We start from the raw sequence: 25,860 nt of genomic DNA, 5'->3' as shown, positions 1-25,860 counted from the left end.
ATATTTGTTTCTTTGTTTAAAACCAAAAACAGTAAGAAAGGAGAAAAAAAAAAAACATGTTAAAAAGGATGAAGAACTATATACACCCCCCCCATCTTTTTTCTACTGGAAACAAAGTCACATGATCCACACAATAACTCAAAATATTACACATATCAAAAGTAAACTCTGTCCATATATATATATGTCACAGTAGAGATTGAAATCCAGTAGAATTCGTAATCCTACTAGGACAGATAGGAATTTTAGTTTGTCCTAGGACAAACTACAATTCCTATCTGTCCTAGTAGGATTACAAATCCTACTAGGACAGATTGAAATATTTGTCCTAGGACAAACTGAAATCCTACAAGAAATTAGGATCTGAAGATTAACCCTAACCCCCCCCCCCCCACCCCTAACCCTAACCTAACCCTAGCCCTAACCCTAGGACAGATAGGATTTCAGTTTGTCCTAGGACAAACTAAAATTCCTATCTGTCCAACTAGGATTACGAATCCTACTGGATTTCAATCTCTACTGTGATATATATATATATATATATATATATATATATATATATATATTATATATATATACACATACACACACCACACACAAATTATACAGTGGTATAAGATAATAAAATAATGATGTGTACATTTTATACTCCACTAATATATTCCCTGTTCTAAATGATGTTTTTCATGTTATGGTTCTGTTCATTTGTCTTGTAAAGCCGTTCCATCTCCCTTCAGATACATTAAACTGAAACCTTTTCATTAATGTAAGGACACAGTGCACATATTTGTGGCTGAAACTTGGCCAGAGGACAGTCCTAATCTGATGAATGACCCAGGTCCAAATACCTGCCTGTTGTTTATTTTTCCTCTCCCTTACGTTGAAGTTATTTCTGTTGATGGTTTCCATCTTTTGTTAGCGCTCTGATGGTGATCCTCTTGTCTAAATGAGCAGCTGGCGCCGTTCTGAACCTGCCCGCTCAGCTATTATCAGTTCCGCTTGCGTCAAGAACAGGAAGCGCCGGTACGTCTTAGCCCGGCCGTCCACCTGTCCACACCTGTCCACAGCAGAGGTCCACACCTGAACCGGGCCGTGGCGTAGACCTGAGCGGCCTGTGGCGTCCTGCGGTTTGCGTCGGCGGGGCTTAAAGGATTAAAGGGTGTCTCCCTTAGCATGTGGAATAAATAGTGTTAGACTTTCAGTTGCGTAGGTGTGGTCCACATTTAGAACGGTCAGATACTATTCAGAACCAAAGCCCGGTTCACAGATGAGCGTCCCCTTCTCCTGCGCAGACTTGGGTAAAAGTGGACTAAGCCGTGACGACCAACGGGTCCAGTTTAATTCTGGGGTGTTTTTTCAGATGCATGCAGACGCACTCGCTGCATGTAAATAGAAGCTTAAGCGGAGGTTGTTTTTAAACTGTTCCAAGACAAAGCATTCACTCATTTCATGGTCAGATCTGACTCTTCCTCCAAGGGTGACGCGATAACTGACACTCTTCATTACTTTAGTCCTTGAGCAGCACCAGTACAGCCATGACAGACAGTTCAGTACCTTCCATCTAATACAGTTCTGTCAAACTCATTTCAGTTCAGTTCCACATTCAGCCCAATTTGATCTGCAGTGCACCAGAAAATAATACCGGTGAAAAGTCAAATTAAATTATGATCAGGTTTACATCAACAAAGTTTCCTTAAAAATCTGAATAACATGAACAACTTGAACTGTCTGAAGAAAAACAAGTGCAATTTGAACAATATTCTGCCTCAGTTTGTCAGTTTATCATTTACACATGTGCATTACAATCACACAAAACATTTAGTCACAGACAGAATATTGGTACAATTGCATTTAATTTTCTTAAGGCATTTCCTTTTGTTCATATTTGTTCAGGTTATTCACATTTTTTGTAAAAGTATAGTTTGGTAATGTAAACATTTTCATGTAACTGTACTTTTTTACACCAAAAAAAACCAAAGTGATAATTTGGAGTTGTGAGTATTCATAGATTATGATGATAGTATTTTACTGATTTGACCCACTTGAGATCTTATTGGTCTAAATGTGGAACCTGAACTAAAATGATTGTAAGTATCTTCAGTGTAATTTTTGCATTTCACAAATTCATCCCAGGGGCTGGACTAGACCCTTTGGTGGGCTGGATTTGGCCCCCAGGCCACATGTTTGACACCTGTGCTCTAGTCCTGAGAGGCACCAACATTGCCATGACAGACATTTCAGTACCTTTCCATCTAATACAGTGTTTTCAACCTTGGTGTCGGGACCCCACATGGGGTCGCCTTGAATTCAAATGGGGTCTCCTGAAAATTCTGGTAATTGATAAAAAATTAAAACTTACTTATAAATTTTACATTATATAGCCTAAATGTTGCCTAAAATTAATGTTTATTTGCAACATATTATAGCAAACTATTACACGATCAAAAACAAATTAATTTTAGCCCAAAAAAAAAGTCTCCTTTTTGAATGTCTGGGGCCGCCTGAAATTTCTAATAATTTATAAAAAATAAATAAATAAATAAAAAAATAAAACTTACTAATAAAAGTTTACATTATATAGTGTAAATGTTGTCTAAAATTAATGTTTATTTTAAACATAGTATAGGAAACTATTACATGATCAAAAACAAATTGATTTTAGCCAAAAAGAAATGTCTCTGTTTTGAATGTCTGGGGTCGCCAGAAATTTGTGATGTTAAAATGGAGTCACGAGCCAGAAAGGTTGGAAACCACTGATCTAATAGTTTGGATTTGTATTTTTTTTTTTTCTGTTGTCTCAGGTGGCCTTTAACACCCGGAGCAGAACCAGTCCCAGGAGGTGAAGATCTCATCCACCAGTGACAGGACTATTTTCTGCTGGTGTTGGGGCCTGTTTTTCTCACCAGCTCTTACATTTTCTCGTCCATCTGTCGGGGCGTTCATAGCCAAGGCTGTTTCATAAGCAATGACCGCTCAGAGTCTGCAGGACTTTAGGATTTCTAAAGTAACTCAGCACGTGTGGTTGTTTGGAACAGACGGGCTGAAGATGAGTTCATGCCTAGAAGGTGTTAATTCCACAGATTTTTTCTCTCGGAGAACCGATGGATTTGTGGCCTTAGTAGTTTTCACTGGCAGCCAGTCAGCTATGATCCACCTGTGGATACACAGTCCCCTTAAACCCCAGCAGGGTTTTTGGTTCGTTTGCCTCAAGCTGATCTTATCCAGCCTCATCCTACTCTAGTATGAGTTATGACAGCTCTAAACCCACGCCCAGCAGCAGCAGCGCCAGGGCCCGAGCGACCAGGGCCCGCCGACAAAGACGGTGAGCGGGAACCCAGGACCAGAGCTTAGACTCTGCTGGTACCGGCGCCGATCGGCCTGGCGCCGATGACGCCGCTCAGAAACGGGGGAAGCGGATCCGGAGGGGGGGGCTCGTCGTCTCCGGAGCGGCGGGTCCGGATCCGGGGGCTCGTCGGGCGAGCGGAGGTGGCCCAACTCGGACGACATGGACGGAGTGTCCAGTGGAAACGATTCCGGGGAGAACGGGTCCGAGAGGACGCCAGTCGACCCGGAGCTCCCACAGCTCGTCCAACGGGAAGGAATTCAGGAATGATGTTGGAGACGACAGAGAGCAACAAGAGGTGAGACGTGACCGTATTTGACCTCCTGACACTGGACGGGAATAGGGATGTAATGATATGAAATTTCCTATCACGGTTATCATTATTATGGTATTATTGACATTGTGCTCAAAATGTTCAGAAAGTACTAATACACACACTGAAATAATTAACCAAGGTTATATTTTAAAAAAACAAATAAAATAATTGGTACAGTGTCCCTTCTGCTGCAGAAACATTCAAATATTAACCCTTAGTGGTCTGAGTCTATTTTGTCTGTTTTCAGTCCTTTTGATTTTGCCTTTATATACTATAGAAACAAATGTTTACTATGCCCATGTTGGGGATCTGTTTTTTCAGCACAACTTCATTTATATCAACCTGTATTATTTTTTTCACCTTTAACCTCCAATAACAACATAAAAGGACGGAAAACACAAATAAAACCCCATAAAATCCAATTTGAAAAATGTATGTAATTTATTGCATAAATAACACACAGATGCTTAACAAACCTTTTAAAGACTTTAAAAGTGAATACTGGTTCCAAATATTAGGTATATAAAATTGAATTTGTAAAAAAATTAAAACTATACTCAAATATTTGACATAAAAGCAGATCTTTACATTGGCGTTTTCTCCCCTAAAAGTGCAGTAATCAAACATGGTTATCATGAGAATTAGAATTTACAACAATAATACTGTCTGCAATTTTACTGTGGTTGATCATTATACCAGTAATCGTTACATCCCTAGACATGAAACAGAACGTCACTGTTTTACGGGTCGCTTCTGTCAAAGCCGTAGTTTGTATTGGTTAATTCTTTTATCCAGATGATTGTGGACATTAAGCTCCTTCCTCTTGTTCTTCTTCTGTCGTTTCAAAGGCAGTAGAAGACAGTTTGTATAGAACATGTGCCATCAGCATCCCTGACCCCACAGACTGTTTGCTGTGCTTTGATTAGCTGACAGAGCCTGAACACCGGCCAATAGAGTGCAACTATTTATGACTGAATCCAAGTCCAGGAACGTGTTTTCTCCCACGTCACAGAACCGAACCATGTGACGCTGCAGTGTTATTAAAGCTCTGACATTTATTTCATGTCAGTTTCATGAGTGAATGATCACGTGTTCATTTTTAGTTTAACTTCGTTCTTTTTAATTAGTTTTTCAGGTTTCATGATGAAACATCTGATCAAAGGCTGCATTTGTTGTGTATTAAAGGTTATACATTTTTATCCAACATAAACCCCATTACATGACCCATAATTAACAGCCTCAGCTACTTCACATTAAGTACTTTTCATTAATTTCATTTAAATTTTGTAAAAGGTTTTAGGAAAACTCTGAATATTTTTTTAGCTGCTTGTTTTGGTGTCAGTTTACTTTAGAGTCACAGCTACAGTAAAGTTATTACGGCATCTATGACCTTTAACCTGTGATTTTCTACAAACTCAATGTAGGAGTTTGGAATTAAAATATGCTGAAGGGAACTTATATATGTTTTACCCAGGGATGTTTAAAACCCTTTGAAACTCTGACAGAAACTCCCAGCGCCCTTAAACATGAATGAATTTCTCTAGTAAACACTGAATTTGAGTAAATACGCTTAGCATTTAACACCCGTTTAATCATTCAAGCATAACAAACAGGATCAATAGAGCAGCAACAAACAAATCGAAGTAACCACTGAAGGCCTCAGAGTTCTCCACCAGAACACACAAACAGTACTGGATATATTATTATTGATATATTGTTCTTAATAACCTACAATATATAGATATCTGTGTTCATAGGGTGACACAAAACCAAAAAATATAGAATGTCATAGTTTGTATTTTGCAGCAGAATTGACCCAGAGTCCAAACAGTAATAGAGTAAAAACAGACAGTGTCCCTTCCACAGTAGAAAAGACAAACTCAGTCCACACTTTGGATGTAAACGATATAAACGGTTCATCTGTCGGTTTAAACGTCACCGCTCCAGTCCAACACTTAAGCAGCCAGAGTTTGGTTTGTCTTCTTTGGGACTTTGGCTCAATATTCAGCTACTGGTGTGAGGAGCGCCCCCTGGAGGACATGTCCAAGGGGAACTGGAGGACATGAACAAGGGGACTCAGTGTCAGTGTCCACGGCCCTCATGGACTCTCCAGTGGTGGTCCATCGTGTGTCCACGTCCCTCATGGACCTCCAGTGGTGGTCCATCGGTGTGTCTTCATCAGTGTCCACTCATCAGTCAGTTCTCAGTAATCGGAGCGGTGCACATGGTCCTGCCATGCTCACATGAGTCATGGTGTGTGAAGTCGACCAGGACGCCACCGTGGCGTCACTCTCGCTCTGATTCTTCACCGTTGTTGTGGTTGTGGTTTTTTCTTGCAGCTCCAACTCTCAGAGTCTGTCGCCCCCCAGCGGTTCGTTGCGTACCAGCCGCTGTCCGCCGGCTTCCGAACACGACCCCCCCTCCACGTCCGGTCTGCAGCAGCGACCAGAGTCGGCCATACTCCAGACCCAGAAGGAGCTCATGAGGCCATTCAAGGAGCTGAGCTCCGCCTTCCGCCGAGCGCAAGTCCAAGGGCCACTCCAGCACCCTGAACGCCCTGAAGTACGCCCTGCAGTGTGTCCGCCAGGTCCGAGGTCAGTCCCAGGGATTTAATCACCATGACAACAGGGGTGGGCCATCGCACTGACAGACCACCACCTACACCTAATGACAGTCTGTCAGGGGTGTCAAACATACGGCCCACGGCCCCAACCAGCCCCCCTAAGGGTCCAGTCTGGTCCATGGGAGGAATTTGTGAAATTCCAAGTTTACATTGAAGACATTAGCAATTATTAACAATCACTGATTTTAGTTCAGGTTCCACATACAGACCTGTTTAGGGCTCAAATGAGTCAGACCAGGAACAAAAGAACACACAAATAATGAATAATACAAATGTTTCTTTGTTTTAGTGTAAAAATGTAAAGTTAGATGAAAGTATTTCCATTTCCGGACCTGTATATTGTGTATATGGACTGATGTGTCGTGTGTCTGATGTGCAGCTAATAAAGAATACTACCACCAGTGGAGTGTGGAGGAGTGTCACGGCTGCAGCCTGGACCTGTCCACCTTCACCATCGAAGAGCTGGACAACATCACCTCTGAGTACACCCTGAAGAACACGGTGAGTCCACCACAGACCACAGAACCCTAACCCTAACCCTGAAGAACACGGTGACTCCACCACAGACCACAATATTCAATATTCTACATATAAATTGTATTTTTTATTTTTTCATTGTCATATGTCAGTGATTTAGGAATTTAACACTGCTTACAATGTGATGATTTTAGTGGATGGGTCAGAATTTAAAAAAATCTTTTGAATTCAGACCTAAAACAGATTGTGTAAAATAATCGGACCTTTAATAACCTGAAATGTAAAGTGTGTATGATACGCTCACCTGGACACCAGAGGGTTCATACTCAGTTCAGATGTGTTGAAGTTTCCGTTGGTCCTGGATGTCTTCTCGGTGGTCTGTACGTGGACGTGTCTCTGTGTCCATGTTGTATCTGAGGACTGTCTGTGACTGGGTGGACGTTCCATCATCAGCTGTGTCCTTCAGACTGGTTGAACTGGTCCTGACGCCTCCTTGTCCTCTGCTTTCTTGTCTTTAGGACACATTCTCCATGGCCGTGTCCTTCTTGTCGGGGAAGGTGGTATACGTGTCCCCCCAGGGGTCGTCCCTCCTGCGCTGTAAACCCGAGTGTCTCCAGGGGACCATGTTCTCAGAGCTTCTGGCACCGCAGGACGTCAGCACCTTCTACAGCAGCACCGCCCCCTGCCGCCTGCCGCTGTGGGCGTCCTGCATCGGCTCAGGTGAGGGGGGAGGACCAGGGGGAAGGCAGATGGGGGGTGGGTGGGGGTCACAAACAGCGGGGTCCAAACAGCAGGCGACGATGAATTAAAACGGTTTAACTCCTTCAGTGGAACTGCAGTGAATTCATGACTTTAACCAGATGAACTGAAGATGAATGAAACTAACCAGATAACAGACATGATACTGAGACTATCTATCTAGCTATCGTTTGTTCTATCGTTCTACGTATCGTTCTATCTATCTCTTGTTCTATCAGTCTATCATTCTAGCTATCGTTCTATCTAAAAACATACTGGTTATGGGCTTTGAGTTTTAATTAAATTTTTATTTTAAATATTAAATATCCTATAGAATACCATGGAGGGGGTTTCTATGGTTTTCTGCAGTCATCCACCAGGGGGAGTTCTGTCACTGGGACACTTTTTATTTGACATATTAGTATGAGGTGTTTCCCACGGGTAAGGGTTGGTGATGAAAGCAGGTTTTTTCTGTAGGTGGACGTCCTCATCCTGTTTGTGTTTCCATACGTTCACTCTCGTCTCAACGTTAGTCGTGTCTTCTGTTCACATTGACTGAACAACTGAGACTGAATGTGTCTCCTTTGTCCTTCCAGCGTCTCCTCCGGTCGACTGCACACAGGAGAAGTCCATGTTCTGTCGGATCAACGCCGACCGCTCGCAGGGCGGTGAGATCCGCTACTACCCGTTCCGCCTGACGCCCTACCAGCTCACCCTCCGGGACTCGGACGCCGCTGAGCCTCAGCCCTGCTGCCTGCTCATCGCAGAGAGGGTCCACTCTGGATACGAGGGTACGTAGTCCCGCAGGGTACACCGGGTCCACAGGCGTCCACAGGGGTCCAAAAGGGGTCCACCAGGCCCACAGGTGTCCACGGGGTAACCTCTGACAACTTCAGTTTGGGTCATTTGTGCTCAGTCCATCAAACACTTTAATCTGTTTTAAAAACACACCTGTTTACACTGACTTTAATACAAGTGTGTGACATGTTTTAGATCACATTTATCCTATTATCTGTTTTATCAGGTTTAGATCTTATATTTATTCTTACTTTCATTAGTTTGATCACATCTTGTATTTGTTCCTATATCTTTATCCATCTCTTTGGGTGTTGTTGCTACAGAAACTAGAAAAGCATGCAGACCTCAGCCAAGGAAGATCAGCCCCCCACCCCCCACCCCCGATCACCACCAAAATTTTATCATTTCTTCCTTGTGCTAGTATCAGTATTTCCTGAAAATTTCATCCAAATCCGTCCATAACTTTTGGAGTTATCTTGCTAACAGACAAACACCCTGATGAAAACCTAAGTGGTGGTAATCCTAACCCTGTCCTGGACCTTGGTTCTTGGTTCATGTCCTCTGTGTTTGACTTTGGGTTGTATGTGTCCTCAGCTCCTCGGATCCCCCCAGACAAGAGGATCTTCACCACCAGTCACACTCCCAGCTGCCTCTTCCAGGAGGTCGACGAGAGGTCAGTGTACCAGCTTTTCATGTGGCGCTCACTGTCTGGACGTGATGTTTGAAAAAAACATTAAACCTCCATAAGGGTTCAGGTCTAACCCGGTTCAAGTCTGACCCCAGTGTCTGAATAGAAGCTGATCTGGTGTTAGGTCAAAACATGGTGTTCGAACTCTCTCTGACTGGACATTTTAGAGACAGTTTGACAGATTAGTGTAGGTAAAAGACCCACATTTTTACTTTTAAATTCATTTTTGCTTCAGTTGGACCATAAGGCATTATCCAAAACAAGGAGCTACTTTATACTGAAATAAAAGTTGGAATGGAAATCAATTAAAGTTTGCTCTCTGACTGGACATTACTGTGTTTTGACCCATAATTAGGACGAGTATTTAGCCTAACACTGCATATATGTACTGTGTTAGTATTTAGCCTAACACTGTGTACATGTACTGCGTTTCCAGGGCCGTACCGCTGTTGGGGTACCTGCCCCAGGACCTGGTGGGAACCCCCATCCTGCTGTGCATCCACCCTGAGGACAGACCGATGATGGTGGCCATACATGAGAAGAGTGAGTCCATCCTGTTGTCTCCTTCACTGTCCTGTAGTTGTATTCTGTTTGACCTCTGACCCCATCGTTCACCTTTTAGGCTAACGTTCACAGACAGAACATCTCAGATCTGTCTAACCGCTTTGTGTCTGTCCAGTTTTCCAGTTTGCCGGGCAGCCGTTCGACTATTCTCCTCTGAGGATGTGCGCTCGGAGCGGCGAGTACCTGACCATCGACACCAGCTGGTCGTCCTTCGTCAACCCCTGGAGCCGGAAGGTGGCGTTCATCGTGGGACGCCACAAAGTCCGAACGTAGGCGCCACTCTTGACTCTTTACACACTGTTAAGAACACACACACAGACAACAGGCAGGTTCAGAATAATGGGGTCTTCTGTCATTGGACTTCACATATGGTAGTTTTCTTAAGTCACTCTTTCATCATGTGACTTTAATCCAATCCAACTTTATTTGTAAATAGGGCTGTGTATCGGCAAGAATCTGGCGATACAACACAAATCAGAAAACTAGGATCACGATACGATATATCACAGTATATCATGATACTGTTAAAAAGGCAATTTTTGTTTGTTTCTTGTTTTAAATGGTTATTTCCTTGAAGAATTGAATTACAACAGACATTTGCACAAATACTAAACATATTTTTATTTAATCACAACAGGATCTAATGCTATATAACAAAATGTTCCTGTGTTCAAACTGAAATTCTGTTTTACAGACATTCCAGTTTCAGATGCTGTTCAAATGTTCAGATTCTTTTAGTTCAGAACTAACATCAGAACAGGATTTGAGTTCAATCCCAACAAAGGAACGAACATGATTGAATAAAAGCGTGTGAAATAATAATAAATAAAATATAAACAAAAAAGAAAAACAAAAAATGAAACTCCACAATATCTGCATTTGAATAAGTATCTAAAAATATCGATACAGTACTTTTTAATATCAATACAGTATTGTGAAATGAAATATCGCGATATATTGCAGAACTGATATTTTCTTACAGCCGTATTTGTAAAGCACTTTAAAACAACCGCAGTGGACCAAGGTGTTGTACAAAAGAATAACTAAAACTAAAATAGAAGAAAAAAAATACAGAATAGATTTAAAGACATAGAAACTGTACAAAAAAAGAAAACAGTACTATACAGAAGACTAAATAAAACCCAAATAAAAGAATAAAATACAGAATAGATGAAAAAAAACATAAAAAGCTATACAATTTAAAAACTAAATAAATAAATAAAATAAAATAAAAAGATAAATAAGAACAATAAACCACTACTCAATAAAAACAATAGAATAAAGATAGTACCTTCAACATCTCACATGGTTTTGAAAAGATGGGTTTGAAGAATGGATTTAAAAACAGGCTTTAAGGGTTAAATGTTCCCGAACTCTACTTTAATTATCAAAAATCAGAATATTTTATTCATCCCAGGGGAAATTATGGTGTTTCTTAGGTCAACGCGCTGGTATTTCCATGTGCACTGTCGCCACCTGCTGGTCGGTTTGGTTTATCATTAAGCGGGTCTGTGATCTTCTGGATTATCTCAGGTTCCAAACACAACATCTGTTTATTAAATACATTTGAGAAGTTTAACAGTTATCAGTTTGGGTCGAAGCTCGTCATAGAGGGACGGTTGTAGGTCCTGAACCTGGACCGGTTGAAAACCACCGGACCAGGCAATGTATTATCAATATGGTAATTAAAGAAATATACATGAACAGGTGTAAAAATATAGTGGTGTGTAAGGGTTAGGTTATAAGGTTATGAGGTTCTAAGGTGGAGTTAAATAAGGTGGAGTTAAACAGCACCCCCCCCCCGCCCCATTATCTTTTTCTTTTTTGTTTTTTTAGTAGACACTTTTCCATCGACCCTCAAATTGCGCAAATATAACTTGCGCATAAAAACTGACCTAATGGGAAAACGACAATTTCACCAAAAGTCTTATTTTTCGATTAAAAGTTGGCAAGAGGTGGTTTTTTGGGCATAGTGCAAATCGTATATCACGCAAAACTGCAATGGAAAGACTTTTTTTCGCAACTACAGTCAGGTGAATTAAAAAAAACGGATGCTGACGTACGTTACAATGAGAAGAAGAAAAAGAAACGTGTGTATCTGTGGACACACCAGGAAACCACATTATTTTAGAATTTAGTAGGAGACTGAGGAGTAATAAATACATGAGGTGGAGTTGAAGAGTGCAATGACTTGTGGGTAAATAAAGTGCTGGTGTTCATCTCCAGGAGTCCTCTGAACGAAGATGTGTTCACGATGCCTCGGGCCTGTGAGAACCAGACCACCACCCCGGACATCGTCCAGCTGAGCGAGCAGATCCACCGCCTCCTGGTCCAGCCGGTCCACAGCGGCGGTTCTCAGGGCTACAGCTCCCTGGGCTCCAGCGGGTCCCGAGGCTCCCGCCGCTCGCACCAGCAGCACCTCAGCGCCTCGGCCACGTCGTCCAGCGACAGCAACGGGCCGGCCACGGAGGATGCCACCGCCGCCATCGCACTGCACAAACCGGTGAGTCGTAACAGATGGACCGGACCGGAGGTGTGAATGTTCTGTAAATGTTCAGTGTGTTTGTGGATCCACTGTGATCTGACCAGTCTGACCAGTCTGATGATGTCATGGTTTTCAGATGACCTTCCAGCAGATCTGCAAAGACGTTCACATGGTCAAAACTAACGGGCAGCAGGTGTTCATCGAGTCCCGCAACCGACCGCCGCCCAGAAAAACCACCAGTACAGGTATGGGACCTGCAGGACTGGGACGGGGGCTGGAAAACCTGGAAAATGTTTTTATTTCAATGTGTTTTCAAGGTCTGAAAAGTGATGTGATTTATTTATTTTTAATATTAACTCAAGCCAAAGGTACTTACACAGAGGTGACACATTTTAAAAATATAACAAAGTAAATATCCAGGTGTTCTCAGGTGGACTCCAGGTCCAGTTTGATCTGAATCTTTGTATCTTTGGTTCCAGTGTGTCTGAAGAACACCAAGTGACTTCCCTTTTTTTGGATAAAACTTCGAGTTCATCTTTAGTTTCTAAACTTTTTGCTGTTATGAAACATAATTTTAGACGTTTATACATAATATAATGTATGTCTTTGTGATAAAAAGTGGGAAAAACTAATCCTGAGTAGATGAATTCATGTAGATATGGATTTAACTCCAGTGATGAGGAGGGCTGTGCTAGAAAAAAAGTGTAAACGATCCTTAAAAGTGCTCAAATTTGACCTTGAGAATGTGTACGAACCCTGGACGTGGGACAGGGACATCTGTGAGACACATGTTTGTCCACAGGCAGATGTGGACTGGTGTTCAGTGGGTGGTGGTCTGGGTTTGACCTTTGACCTGGGTCTGTGCCGTTCCAGGTGTGGCCAGCGGCCTCAGAGCCATCAGCAGCAGCGACCCCATCCGAGGCCTGATCGCCGACATGACCAAACCCCCCAAAGCTCTGGTGCCGGCCCCCCTGGTGCAGAAGGAGCCTCCTGGGTACTCGTACCAGCAGATCAACTGTCTGGACAGCATCATCAGGTGAGCGCAGGGGGTGGTCCTAGGGGCGGTCCTTGGGTCTCATTCTGCCGCCGTCTCGTGGCTCCGCTAACGGCGCTGTGCTTCTGCAGGTACTTGGAGAGCTGTAACATTCCCAACACGGTGAAAAGGAAGTGTGGCTCCTCCTCCTGCACCGCCTCATCCACGTCTGATGATGACAAACAGCAGGAGGCCAGCGGCAGCAACAAAGGTACGGTTAACCCTTTAATGACCGTCGTATCACCAGTGCTACAGTTTGGACTTTACGGCTTTCATTTGACCATAACTCCTGAACCGTTGGTGCTATTTGTAAAATTCAAACGGCGTCTGAAAGCTGAGGTTCTGTGCACTTCAACATACAGGCCTGCATGGGCTGTGGGGGAGGGGTTTGAAGTGGGCGGAGCTTAGACTCTCAGGTCATTAATGAGACACTTATTCCTGTTTGCAGCATTTTATTGAAGTTTTAGTGGTGAAGTCATATAAATAATTGTATATAATAGTGTTAGTGGTGTTTTGGAGTGTTCTACTAGTGTGTTTTTGTCTGATTTTGCTGTTTTTTTTCCTCCTTTTTTCCTTGTTTTTCTCTGTATTTTCAGTTTCTATAGTTTGGTAGTTTTGTAAATCTTCTCTAAATGTCTGTATATTTGTATATATGTGTACTTGTCTATGCAGATCTCTCCAGTTCATACACAGATGCAGTGTGTGTATTTGAATCAAATGATGGATGTTTTTGTCAGTGAAATCAGGGGCTCTGTCTACAACTAGACACAAAGTGAACACAGATTATGAACAGGATCCAAATGACACCAAAGAACCAAAAAGAACAAGAACATGGACACACAATAATCTAGAACAACTACAATACATCAACACATGGAAAATAGATGAAAGTTTCCTTCTAGAATCTCAAAGTTTCATCATGAACATTTACAGTTGTTTTTCATAGTAAATAAGATAAAAAGTCAGGTTTTTTTTGTTTGTTTTAAGTGTTTATTACATATAATAATGATAATCAGTGCAGGACTTATTGCACATAATTCCCATCAGACTGGGTTTTCTGGTCTCCTGTTGTCCATGCTGAGTTCTGATCCTGGTTTTATTTGTGCGTTCTGTGCAGGCGGGTCTGTGGGTCCGCCGCTGCCGCCGCTGACCATGGCCACCAAGGCGGAGAGCGTCGCCTCGGTAACGTCGCAGTGCAGCTTCAGCAGCACCATCGTCCACGTGGGAGACAAGAAGCCTCCAGAGTCAGGTGAGCGTCGGCTGGTTTTAGAAACGGAGACACCACAAACATCCTGACGTCTGTTCTAGTTTGAATACATGGATGTCAAACTGACTTCAGTTCAGGTTCCACATCCTCCCAGTAGGATCTGAAGGGGATCCAACCAGTACAATAATAACACAATAACCTCTAAATCAGTGGTTTCCAACCTTTTTTGGCTCTTGACTCCATTTTAACATCACAAATTTCTGGCGACCCCAGACATTCAAAACAGAAGGTTTTTTTGCTAAAATTAATTTGTGTCTAATAATGTAATAGTTTGCTATACTATGTTGCAAATAAACATAAATTTTAGGCAACATTTAGTCTATATAATGTATATTATTGTGGACAGAGGCAGTAAATCCAGGTGTAGATTACTGCACAAAGGGAGAATGTGATTTTCCTTGGTCAGGATATGTACGGTCAGTCCAGCTGTGATTTACAAGGAGGACGATTAATACTGAACAAACAAGAACTGAAACTATGAATTATGAAAGAGCTGCAGCATCTGAAACTGACCACAATGAACATTTGACACAGAAACAGAACCACAGTGCTGCAGTTTCACAACCACAGTTTGTCATGTCTTTTATGGACTGGGATTGTCTCTCCAACTCACCATATATTTTTTTTATTAGTAAGTTGTTTATTTTATTTTTATCAATTACTTGAAATTTCAGGTGACCCCATTTTAATAAATTAAATGCAAACATTGTCATTTTTAGGGCTGTGTATCGGCAAGAATCTGGCGATACAATAAAAATCATAATACAAGGATCATGATACAATATATCATGATATATCATGATACTGTTAAAAAGGCAGTTTTTTGTTTGCTTCTTTTTTTTTTAAAAGGTTCTTTCCTGGAAGAATTGAATTACACCAGAAATCTGCAAATGTTCATACTCTATTAGTTCAGAACTAACAGCAGAACAGTATTTTAGTTCAATCCCAACAAAGGAACTAACATTATTGAATAAAAGAGTGTTAAATAATAATAATAAATAAAATACAAACAAAAAAGGAAACCAAAAAACAAAAATGAACCTCCACAATATCTGCATTTGAATAAATACATAAAAATATCAATACAGTATTTTTTAATATCGCTACAGTATCATGAAATGAAATATCACAATATACTGCAGAACCGATATTTTCTAACACCCCTAGTCATAATGTAATTTTATTATTGTATTGGTTCTGATCCACTTCAGATCCTATTGGTCTGAATGTGGAACCTGAACTAGAATGAACCCTGAACCCTTTGGAGCCGGTTCTGGCCCACGGGTCATGTGTTTGACATCTGTGTTTTTTAGAAATCTATCAGGTACATTTTATTTCTTCCTTCCTTCTAATAATTATTCAATCTAATCCCAGACATCGTCATGGAGGAGGCTCCGACGACACCCACACTGGCTCCTCCCACCACCACGCCAACTCCACCTCCAGGTAACGCAGCCATCACTCCTCCACCGCCACCTCCCCCACCGCCACCACCGCCCCTCCCTCAGGCCTCCCAGTCGGAGAGGGACGGTCGGAGAGGAGGAGGAGCAGGAGGACCAGGGGGAGGAGGAGGGGGTGGGCGTCTGGGTCTGACCAAGGAGGTGCTGTCGGCTCATACGCAGCAGGAGGAGCAGGCGTTCCTCGACCGCTTCAAGGACCTCAGTAAACTGCGGGTGTTCGACCAGACGGCGTCCTCCACCGTCCGCTGTCACACGCCCACCGCCAACCCTCTGTCCAAAGGTACGGACGGACACACACCAACACGGGAACGAGTACATGTGTCTAAGTTCACTAGATAAAAGTAGAATATGATTTAGTGAAAGGGTTACCGAGTCTGAGTTTATGAATTTGAACTCATTTTAACATTTCAAGTCTGTCCTGTTTATTTATTAGTTTTCTGCAGTAGTATAATTACTGGTCTGTGTACTGTTGTGTATATTTGTTTATTTGACACAGTATTGTTTACTGACTGCTCATTTGTGTCCCAGGCGTCCGTTGTTCCCGTGACTACCCGGCCGCTGGCGGCAGCACTGGCCACAGACGAGGTCGCGGAGGGAAGAGGTTGAAACACCAGGAGTCGTCGGACCACCACAGCTCCCTGGGGAGCCGCCGGGACCCCAGGACCAGCACTGCCCCCATGGCCCTCAACATGCCCCTGGGCCCGCCCACAAACTCCACGTCGTGGCCTTCGGTGGGCTCCCAGACCAGCCTGCCCTCGGGCCCCTTTGGCCCCGGGATGCTTCCGGTCTACCCCATCTACCCCCCGCTCACGCAGCCCTTAGCCGTCCCAGATCCGACCCGGTTCCCTCCTGCTCAGATGGTCCCTCCCATGATGGCCCTGGTCCTGCCCAACTACATGTTCCCCCAGATGGGGGCGCCGGTCTCCCAGCCCGGCCCCGCCTCCGGACACTTCTATAACGCCGGCTTCGGGTATCCCGCCATGACGCCGGCCGTCGTCTCTGGCCTGGCGTCCAACCCGGTGCCCATTCCAGGCACCGGCGCCCCCTCCCGCAGCAGCACCCCCCAGTCCTACAGCCAGGCCCCCGCCGACCGCGAAGGGGCGGAGTCTCCTCTGTTCCAGTCCCGCTGCTCCTCCCCCCTTAACCTTCTGCAGCTGGAGGAGTCACCCAGCAACCGCCTGGAGGTTGCCACAGTTCTGGCCGCGTCCCAACAGGCCACGCCCTCTGCACAAGGCGGCGCAACTGGAGGACAGAGTTCAACCAATCAGAGGAGCTCTGACGGCACCTCCAAAGAGACTGAAAACGTAAGAAAACACATGATCTAAGGGAAGACGCAGGCGCTTAATCTGGGAAAAAGAAAAAAAAAAAGAAAGTCGTCTCCTTTGGTAAAATAGATGAAATAAATCTGTTCAAATTCACCTGCAATGTTTAAGGTGTAAGTTCACTTAAAAATGACCTTAAAATACATTAAGTTAAAGTGTCCAGTTCTAGGTCTGTCCTCGAACACAAACTGTGACAGTTTCACAGATGTTAAGGTTCACATTAGTTTTTATAAATGGATGACAGTTGTTTTTTTTCCTCATCTTTAGGAACACAAACACTGAGGCTGATGTTAAGGGTTTTCTCTGGGTTTCTAAGTCCAGATCTTTTCTAAACTAACGCCTTAGGCTGAAGTTGATATTGATGGTCTTTAAACTCTGTTTATTTCATCTCTTTTTAATTACTCTAACTCGTCCCCTTATCTCGGTCCATCAGGGTGAAGCCAATGAGTCCAACCATGATGCCATGTCCACCTCCAGTGACCTCCTGGACCTGCTGCTGCAGGAGGACTCCCGCTCTGGCACCGGATCGGCCGCTTCAGGATCGGGGTCCTCAGGAACCAGGTCTTCAGGTTCTGGGTCCGGATCCAACGGCTGCAGCTCCTCTGGCACCAGTGGCACCAGTGAGTACCAGAACTAGTTTGAACTGGTTTGGGTCATTACTGCTGGGGTTCAATACGAACTTCAGTAACTGATCTGAGTAAATGTCAGACTGTGATTTCTGTAATATTTAAAAGTTTAGTTTTGCTGAAAATTGAACAAACCTCAACTATTTTATTATTATTCAAAAAAGCTGTAATAAGACCATGGTGTAAAAGATCTGAGACAAAACAATACAGTACTATGAAAGTAATGAATAAATACACAAGATGTGTACACAACATACATGGAATGGATCCATATAAAGACAAACATTTAAAACTATTATAATGAATGAATAAATGTCCAAAACAAGTCAAACAAAACAGTATTTTAACTACGAGTATGTGAATTATTTTATAGATATTACATTATATTATAGATATTATCGCTGTTACCTTGGTGATGGAGGATGGGATGTGAAAGTCTGCATTCTAATTTGAAAAGGTTTAGACTTGTTTCTTCACTTGGTAGTTTGTACAACAAAAAAAGAAAAGCTAATATTATTACTATTATTTTACTACTACTTTGACACCTGTTTCTCCTAGTACTAGTTTTGTTATTTCCTTGTGGTATTTCTTGAGTGTATATTCAGTGTTTGTGCTGCTTTTGGAAACTCCATTTCCTGAGGGTTCTGCCCAAAGGATCAGTAAAGTTCCATCTAACCTAATGTCATGTAAACAGATCCAAATACCACAAACCGTACAGGTGAGACTAAAAACCCAAGAGGTTTACAAAGAATCTCACCCACATCATGAACTAAACCATCACCAATGATGACGCAGACGAATATCAATAAATAGAAGATCAGTCAGACTGTGCAGATGTAGGATGTGTCCTGTTGTGAATCAGACTTGACCTTTAATCCCTGTGTCCCCATGTCTTCAGGCAGCAGTCAGGGCAGCCACACCAGCAAATACTTTGGAAGCATCGACTCGTCGGAGAACGACCACTCCCGGAAACAGCCAGCAGGGGGCGGCGGCAGCAGCACCGGGGACGGAGGAGAGGAGCAGTTCATCAAGTGTGTCCTGCAGGACCCCATCTGGCTCCTGATGGCCAACACCGACGACAAGGTCATGATGACCTACCAGCTGCCCATCAGGTACCGCCCACAGGAGTCCACAGTGTCAAACATACAGCCCACAGGCCAAAATCAGCCCACCAAAGGGTCCAATCTGACCCACCACAGGGTCCAAAACCAGCCCACCACAGGGTCCAAAACTAGCCCACCAAAGGATCCAGTCTGACCCACCACAGGGTCCAACCTGGCCCACCACAGGGTCCAAAACCAGCCCACCACAGGGTTCAAAACTAGCCCACCAAAGGGTCCAGTCTGACCCACCACGGGGTCCAATCTGTGCCAAAGTGCAAAAACTACACTAAAGATAATCAACAATCAATGATAGATAGATAGATAGATATCTACTTATCTATCTATCTATCTATCTATCTATCTATCTATCTATCTATCTATCTATCTATCTATCTATCTATCTATCTAACAGTCCACTACTAGTTAACCGTGTTGTGTTTTCATGCATTTATATTTTGTAAAGTTCTTACCTGTGGTTCAAATCCACTGTCCACTCATGACTAGGGCTGTTAGAAAATATCGTTTCCTTAATATATCTTAATATTTTATTTCACAATACTGTATTGATATTAAAAAGTACTGTATCGATATTTTTAGGTATTTATTCAAATGCAGATATTGTGGAGGTTCAGTTTTGGGTTTTCTTCTTTTCATTTATTTATTTATTTTTTTATTTATTTACACAGGGACAATGCACAATATACATTAACCTTAAAAAGGAGAGATGTAGTGTACCAGGTTCTAGCACTAGTGCTAATTTCCACCTGTAGTCCCTGGGCAGGCTGAAGTTATCATTAAAAAAAACGACAATAAAAACTAAAATATTAAAAAACAGTAAAAAAAAAAAAAAGCATATTTTAATACATATGCCCTTTTGTTTATATTTTATTTATTATTATTTAATACTGTTTTATTAAATAATGTTCCTTCCTTTGTTGGGATTGAACTCAAATACTGTTCTGATGTTAGTTGTGAACTAACAGAATCTGAACATTTGAACAGGATCTGAAACTGGAATGTCTGTAAAACAGAATTTCAGTTTGAACACAGGAACATTTTGTGATCAAATAAAAATGTGTTTAGTGCAGTGCAGATTTCTGCTGTAATTCAATTCTTCAAGGAAATAATCATTTAAAAGAAAAAACAAACAAAAAATTGCCTTTTTAACAGTGTCATGAAATATCGTATTGTGATCCTAGTATTGTAATTTGTATTGCATCACCAGATTCTTGTCAAAACGCAGCCCTACTCCTGACTTGGTTTTGTTCCTGGTACCAGTTCAGGGGTTCTAAATGTAGGAGGTCATTCCTGTCAGACTTGGTTGGGTGGGTGACGGTTCAGTGCTTGATGTTTCCCGTTCCTCCTTCTCAGGGACATGGAGACAGTTCTACGTGAGGACCGCGAGGCTCTGAGGAACATGCAGAAACACCAGCCACGCTTCACCGAGGAGCAGAAGAGGGAACTGAGCCAAGTCCATCCCTGGATCCGGACCGGACGCCTGCCCCGGGCCATCAACATCTCTGTAAGTTCACCACAGTCCGGCACCGCCACCACCACAACCCAAGAGAACCCATGTGTGTTTAGAACCGAGCCTTCAGCTGCAGGAGCCATTGGGCCATCAGGGGGTTCTGGGTCAGTAGAGTTCTGTCTGAGGTGACACATGGACTCACAAAGGCTCAGATGACCTTTTATAAATACTGTCAGTGTAGGAGACACTTCAGACGGTTTAGTTTGTTTGGACATGATTGTCCAGTTTTTAACTCACCAGTTGATCGACCATGAGTTACTGTGAAAGCACTGTGTCTGTCATTCCATATTTTAAATGTTTCTTCCTTTGGACAATGTCTACAAAGTTTGAGATACTTTCATTTTTGACAAATTTTTTTGAAATATATAAAATGTTCCTTTCCTTCTACTGGTCCATATTTTGATGGTTTATATCATGTAAATCAGGGGTGTCAAACTCATTCTGTAAATGTTCTACTTAAAAGTCACCAAAAAAAACCCCAGCCCAAAAATCATCCAAAAACAACTCAAAAACAAACTCAAAAATCAACTAAAACCCCCAGAATGTTGTTTTTCTCCACGACTCTGATTTTAAATGTTTTTCTTCTAAATGTTTATAATATTTTTCCTGCTCAGACTGTAAATAATCATTTTCTTCCTCATCTAACCATCTACTGTCATCACATCTGACTGAGAAAGAAACATATACCATTAAACTTTAAAGAAACATTGCCATTTCTAACCTATGTGGACATAAATATGTGGACACATCGTCTCTCCAGCTGTCCTGTTCATGAGGACTGGACACAGAAACATAAATATTAACAAGAAAAGCACTTGGAGAGCACAGAGCTCCACCAAGACAGATCTGTCTGCCTCCCCCACCCCACCCCCCCAATCACCACCAAAATGTAATAATTTCTCCCTTGTGCTGGTATCAACATTTCCTGAAAATTTCCTGAAAATCTGTCCATAGCTTTTTGAGTTATCTTGCTAACAAACAAACAAACAAACACACAAAGCAAAGTGATCACAATACCTCCTGGCAGAGGTAATAATCAATATGATATGTATCCCATAATATAAAACTCTATTCTGACTTTAGTCCTTACTGTTTTGGATCCCAGACCCCTGTTAGAACAGAAACACCTGGATTCAACGTGTCCACAGACTTTTGGATACACAGTGGACAAGTATGAGGTCATTATGATGTGAGGATAACGATGTGTAGGTGATGAACGTAAACTGAACAAAAGTCAGAAACATGAGGTGTGACGTCTGTCTGAACAGAATTAGACCCCCCCTCTGTTTGCTTCTATGTTTCCAGGGCTGTACAGGATGCAAGTCCCCCCCCTCGGTGCCTCCCGCGGCCCCGTTCGACGTGGAGATCCACGAGATGGAACTGTGTGGCGTCCTCAAGACAGAAGAACACAATGCCGACCAGGCCAAGAAAAACGAGTGTGAAACGGCCATGGATGACGGCCACGGCGAGGAAGAAGAGGAGGAGGAAGAGGAGGAGGAGGAAGACAAAGGGAGCAAATCACAGGGAGGTAACGGAGACGTGAGGGCAGCGGCGGTGGAGCAGGACGACGCCTCAGAGGCTGTGGGAGGAATAGCCCCGGGGTCCGACATGACTCACTGAAGTGAACTGTGATGGAAATGAAGCACCTTCCACAGGACAGGACAGGACGGCTGTGGACAGACGGACTGGGTCTGCGTGGACACGTGTCCGTTCAGCCGGGACACCTGTCTGTTACTGTTGGACCAAGGACGGAGAACCAAAGGCCTTGGAAACCACAGAACCTGCACACGTGGTTTCAGAGCCAGTCTGCTCCTGGACTCTCCTCGTAGGTCTGGGCGTATTTATTTAAAGTGTACGATAATCAGAGAGGACGAAGGTGAATGTGTTTTACGGACAGACAGACGGCATCCTCTTCATCAGCCGTTCGACTCATGACAGATGAAGGCCGTCGGACGCTGAGCTCTGGGATGTTCCCGCTCTCATTGAATGTTTCCCAGCTCGTCTGGGATTTGGTTCCGCTTGGGTTCTATCTTTTATATGTCAACACGTTGCCCCACATTAAAAAAACAACAACAGATGAAATGTACAGTGAGAACCTGTCTGACTTTATTTTGTAACGTTGTCTATGTATATTTTTATACTTTCATCCCCACAAATACAGATGAGCAATTCCTAACACTGTCTCTACTGAAAAATGTGTCAATCTGGTGTTAAAATATTCAGGAGTTTAAGCAGTTTACGCGCAACAGAGACTTTTCTCTGTGTTTGTGCTTATCGTTTACACGGCAACGATGGCCACGCCCACTGAAAACGATAGTGTTTCTAAAGTGAACATTTTGGCAAATCTGTGTTTTTGCGTCTGTGTGTAAACCGAAGGAAACTGAGATCTCACACGGACGTCAGTTTTCGACGAAAATACATTTGCGTTATATGTGCGAAGTATCGGAAGTACCATTTTGTTGTGATTGTTTTGAGGATTCTGATTGGCTAATGCTACTGGATGGTCTCACCACACTGCCATCTACAGGCTCCTGACAGTGTAGCTATACGGGGCCGAGATTTTTCTGAAAATGGTCACATGTGCACTAGTTTGTTTTTTTTTTTGTTTTTTTTAAACTGAGAGGGGGAAATATCTGTTTTCCTAAATACCCGACATAGTGTAAATGTAGCCGTAGTTTGAGGACCATTGGTGACTGGAAATATTAGTTTCTGCAGCAGTGGTGAGTTCTGTCCAATAATTAAAAGTCCACATTAACTGGCTGATGTCATCCTAGTAAATGTTGCTCTGAATTAGCAGACATAGCTAGTGATTTAGCTGAAAATAAAGTCAAAGAGTTTTAAACAGAGGACTGAAACTAATCAAATGGTTGCAGCTGATTGAAAACGTCAGGTTTCAGTTCTGTGTTTGTACCAGAGAGAGGAGGAAGTATTAAAGTACTGACAGGAAAAAAACAACACAACAACTTTTACCAAATAGTTTGAGTTCTATTACACCCACAAAGGAAGATTAAAACATTATGTAATGACATAGTGTCCAAGGAAAGGTTACCTGAAACAAAGTCATGACCTAGAACAGTCCATGAATCACAACTAACATTAGCTAAAACCAATGGAACATATCCAGTGTACGGCGCATTACAGGTGCGTGTTATCGCAGAATACATGCGAACTTCTGAGCATAATTGAGAGCAGCGGAAAGTGGTTCCCTAAAACAACAAGTATGTAACTCAAATGTATGTTGAGCTTCTCAAAACATGAGAAATGAATGAAGTTGCACAGAAAGTGATGATCTAGAAATAAAATAAGACAAGACCAAGTATGAATACAGCCAAAACCACAATGAGACTGTGGAAGTCCACTCCTGAGGAAGATCTGTTTTAAGATTCTCCAGATTAGCTGCACCATGTCAAAGAGGGAAATTTGGTCAAACTGTGTATAGAACTTAAAAGAAAATAATGATGGGACATGTTAGGTGATGTTAGCTACATGCTAGCAAACTGTGTATTTAGCTAAAGCGCTTACAAACACCTGGTTAAATCCACCTACTGTCACAATGCTTTGTCTTCATTTACATAAAAACATATTTGACACAGAGAACATCTTTGTGCACATGTTGACGTTGTCACTGAGCATCTGCATCCCAGATATTTTCCATCTGAATGGTTGTTTGGGTCTTTTATAGGCACCATTTCTTGTTGTAACACTTTATAAGAACCCTGTTCAGTTACATTTCAGTAACTGAAGGAGCTGACACAAAAACCCAACAGGACAAATTGACTTACTGTGATTTATTGATGGTAGAACTTCTGTCTGGACTCTGACATGCTTTGGGATTTATCTGCAAAAAAAACAACATAAAAGTAAAAACATAAGAAAAGTGGGGGTTAGCTTTAGCAGTGTTTTCAGCTAGCTCTGCACAAATTATGACCAATGACAGAAAATCCAAACTGATTTGTTACTTAAACACAGATCTTCATCCAAATGGACATGGTTAAGGATGGAGTTTAATACAAAACAAGTGATTTACCAAATGAAAAATGTTTCCTTTAATTCTAACACAACGCGTGCAATTGGAGTTTGTGTTCCAAAAGATGACCAATGAAATCATCAAAATATGTCTGTATAAAATTACATAAAACTGAAACGTTTTGAGAATGGGAAAAAAACATGCTGACGGTGATTGAACCTTTTATTGCGACAAAAAACACTAATCTCTAGAGGATATTATCATGATATAAAAATTGCGTGAAATGAAAGTCTTTTTCGTAGTGAAGCGAGTGTCGGTCGAACACAGAGGTCTATTTCCCGTCACCGTAGCGTCCTGAAAACTGCTTAAACTCCAGGCTGTGACTCAGAAAAACTGACGCGATCCCACTTTCTGAAGAAGACTGTGTTTGTGTAGATGCTTTACGAAGATGTACAGTGAATGGCGGTGGGCGCTATGGCAAGAGCCGGGACGCCGACCCGGACGTGGGCGGTTCCTCTTTGGCCGGGCATTAGTTCGTGCATTATAGGCTTCAGAAATGAACAATGTCTCTGTGAGAAATGAACAGTATTTACGAAGCTGCCGGCGCCGGAAGGAGCTTGAAGGCCTCGGACGGTAGCGCCGAGGCGGACCTTAAGTTCGGAGGGTTTGGAGAGCGTTTACTATCTCCTCTTTTTCCTCGCTCTGTCTCTTTCCTCTCTGTGGCGCTGTTCTGGTCATGTGATCTAAGCTTTATGGCGTCAGTGGTGTCTGCGACAGTTTCTTAATATTTTTGTGAAATTCTTTGTACAAAAAAAAAAAACACAATAAAAACGTCTGGAAAGACCTTCATCTGTGCAGCCGGAGTGGTGTGTGTGAGCCCATGGTTTGTTTTATGATTACATCTCTTCGCAGGCTATTTTGGGCGGCGGGTGTTTTGCAGCGGTCGGCGTGGAAACACAAAGCGTCCAGAGAGCAGATGAGGGCAGCTGCTCCGCCACCCGACCACAGTCTCCATCCATTCAACTGCGGTTTCTACCCAGAGGTCGCTGCAGCTTAAAAAAGACAAAGGCATGCCCGACGCTACACGAAGCAGCGCCGTTCCACCACACAGCCATTTATGACGACGGCCAGCATTTTAGCCCATTATCATCAAGCTAATTAACATGTAACAACCTCCCACCTGCACTAAAACAACAGTATTTTACAGTAAAGCTCATCGTATTTGTCATCCGTAATTATCTTTGACTTCTGTCACACTTCTATTTTAATGCGTCTTTATTTTAAGTCCTTTTCTAACCACCTTCTGGAATGCTCTGGAAAGGAATTTAATCTGCATCACAGTCTTCATTGTGGTAATTGTGTTTAAGTGTGTAAGTATGTGTGTGTGTGTGAAGCTACAGCATTCATAACTCAACCCTGATACACGGTGACAAAACTGTGATAGTATAAACAACACGCCTTCATATGTAAACATTTACAGATGGACATGAATACTTAGGTTCAGAAGTAGAATTATGCACCA

General features: G+C 42.6%; 1 protein-coding gene across 1 annotated transcript in view; it reads left to right on the top strand.

Moving 5' to 3' along the window:
* The window catches only part of LOC115438673 (period circadian protein homolog 1-like), a 45,297-nt gene extending 20,110 nt beyond the window's left edge, over positions 1–25,187 (top strand). The window contains 24 exon segments of the mRNA XM_030162434.1: positions 2,802–3,419; positions 3,421–3,444; positions 3,446–3,550; positions 3,552–3,602; positions 3,604–3,641; positions 5,999–6,172; positions 6,174–6,253; positions 6,662–6,783; positions 7,278–7,479; positions 8,094–8,288; positions 8,890–8,968; positions 9,420–9,526; positions 9,663–9,816; positions 11,774–12,050; positions 12,169–12,277; positions 12,906–13,068; positions 13,158–13,276; positions 14,183–14,314; positions 15,707–16,072; positions 16,321–17,096; positions 17,548–17,734; positions 18,639–18,852; positions 20,215–20,365; positions 21,677–25,187. Coding sequence (XP_030018294.1) covers positions 3,243–3,419; positions 3,421–3,444; positions 3,446–3,550; positions 3,552–3,602; positions 3,604–3,641; positions 5,999–6,172; positions 6,174–6,253; positions 6,662–6,783; positions 7,278–7,479; positions 8,094–8,288; positions 8,890–8,968; positions 9,420–9,526; positions 9,663–9,816; positions 11,774–12,050; positions 12,169–12,277; positions 12,906–13,068; positions 13,158–13,276; positions 14,183–14,314; positions 15,707–16,072; positions 16,321–17,096; positions 17,548–17,734; positions 18,639–18,852; positions 20,215–20,365; positions 21,677–21,991 — 4,317 coding nt within the window. The 5' untranslated portion in view covers positions 2,802–3,242 and the 3' untranslated portion in view covers positions 21,992–25,187.
* The last annotated feature ends 673 nt before the right edge of the window (positions 25,188–25,860 follow it).

Source organism: Sphaeramia orbicularis, chromosome 18, assembly GCF_902148855.1.
Source record: "Sphaeramia orbicularis chromosome 18, fSphaOr1.1, whole genome shotgun sequence".
Taxonomy (NCBI): Eukaryota; Metazoa; Chordata; class Actinopteri; order Kurtiformes; family Apogonidae; genus Sphaeramia; species Sphaeramia orbicularis.
Note: the sequence above shows the minus strand (reverse complement) of the source record. Positions and strands in the feature narration are given on the sequence as shown.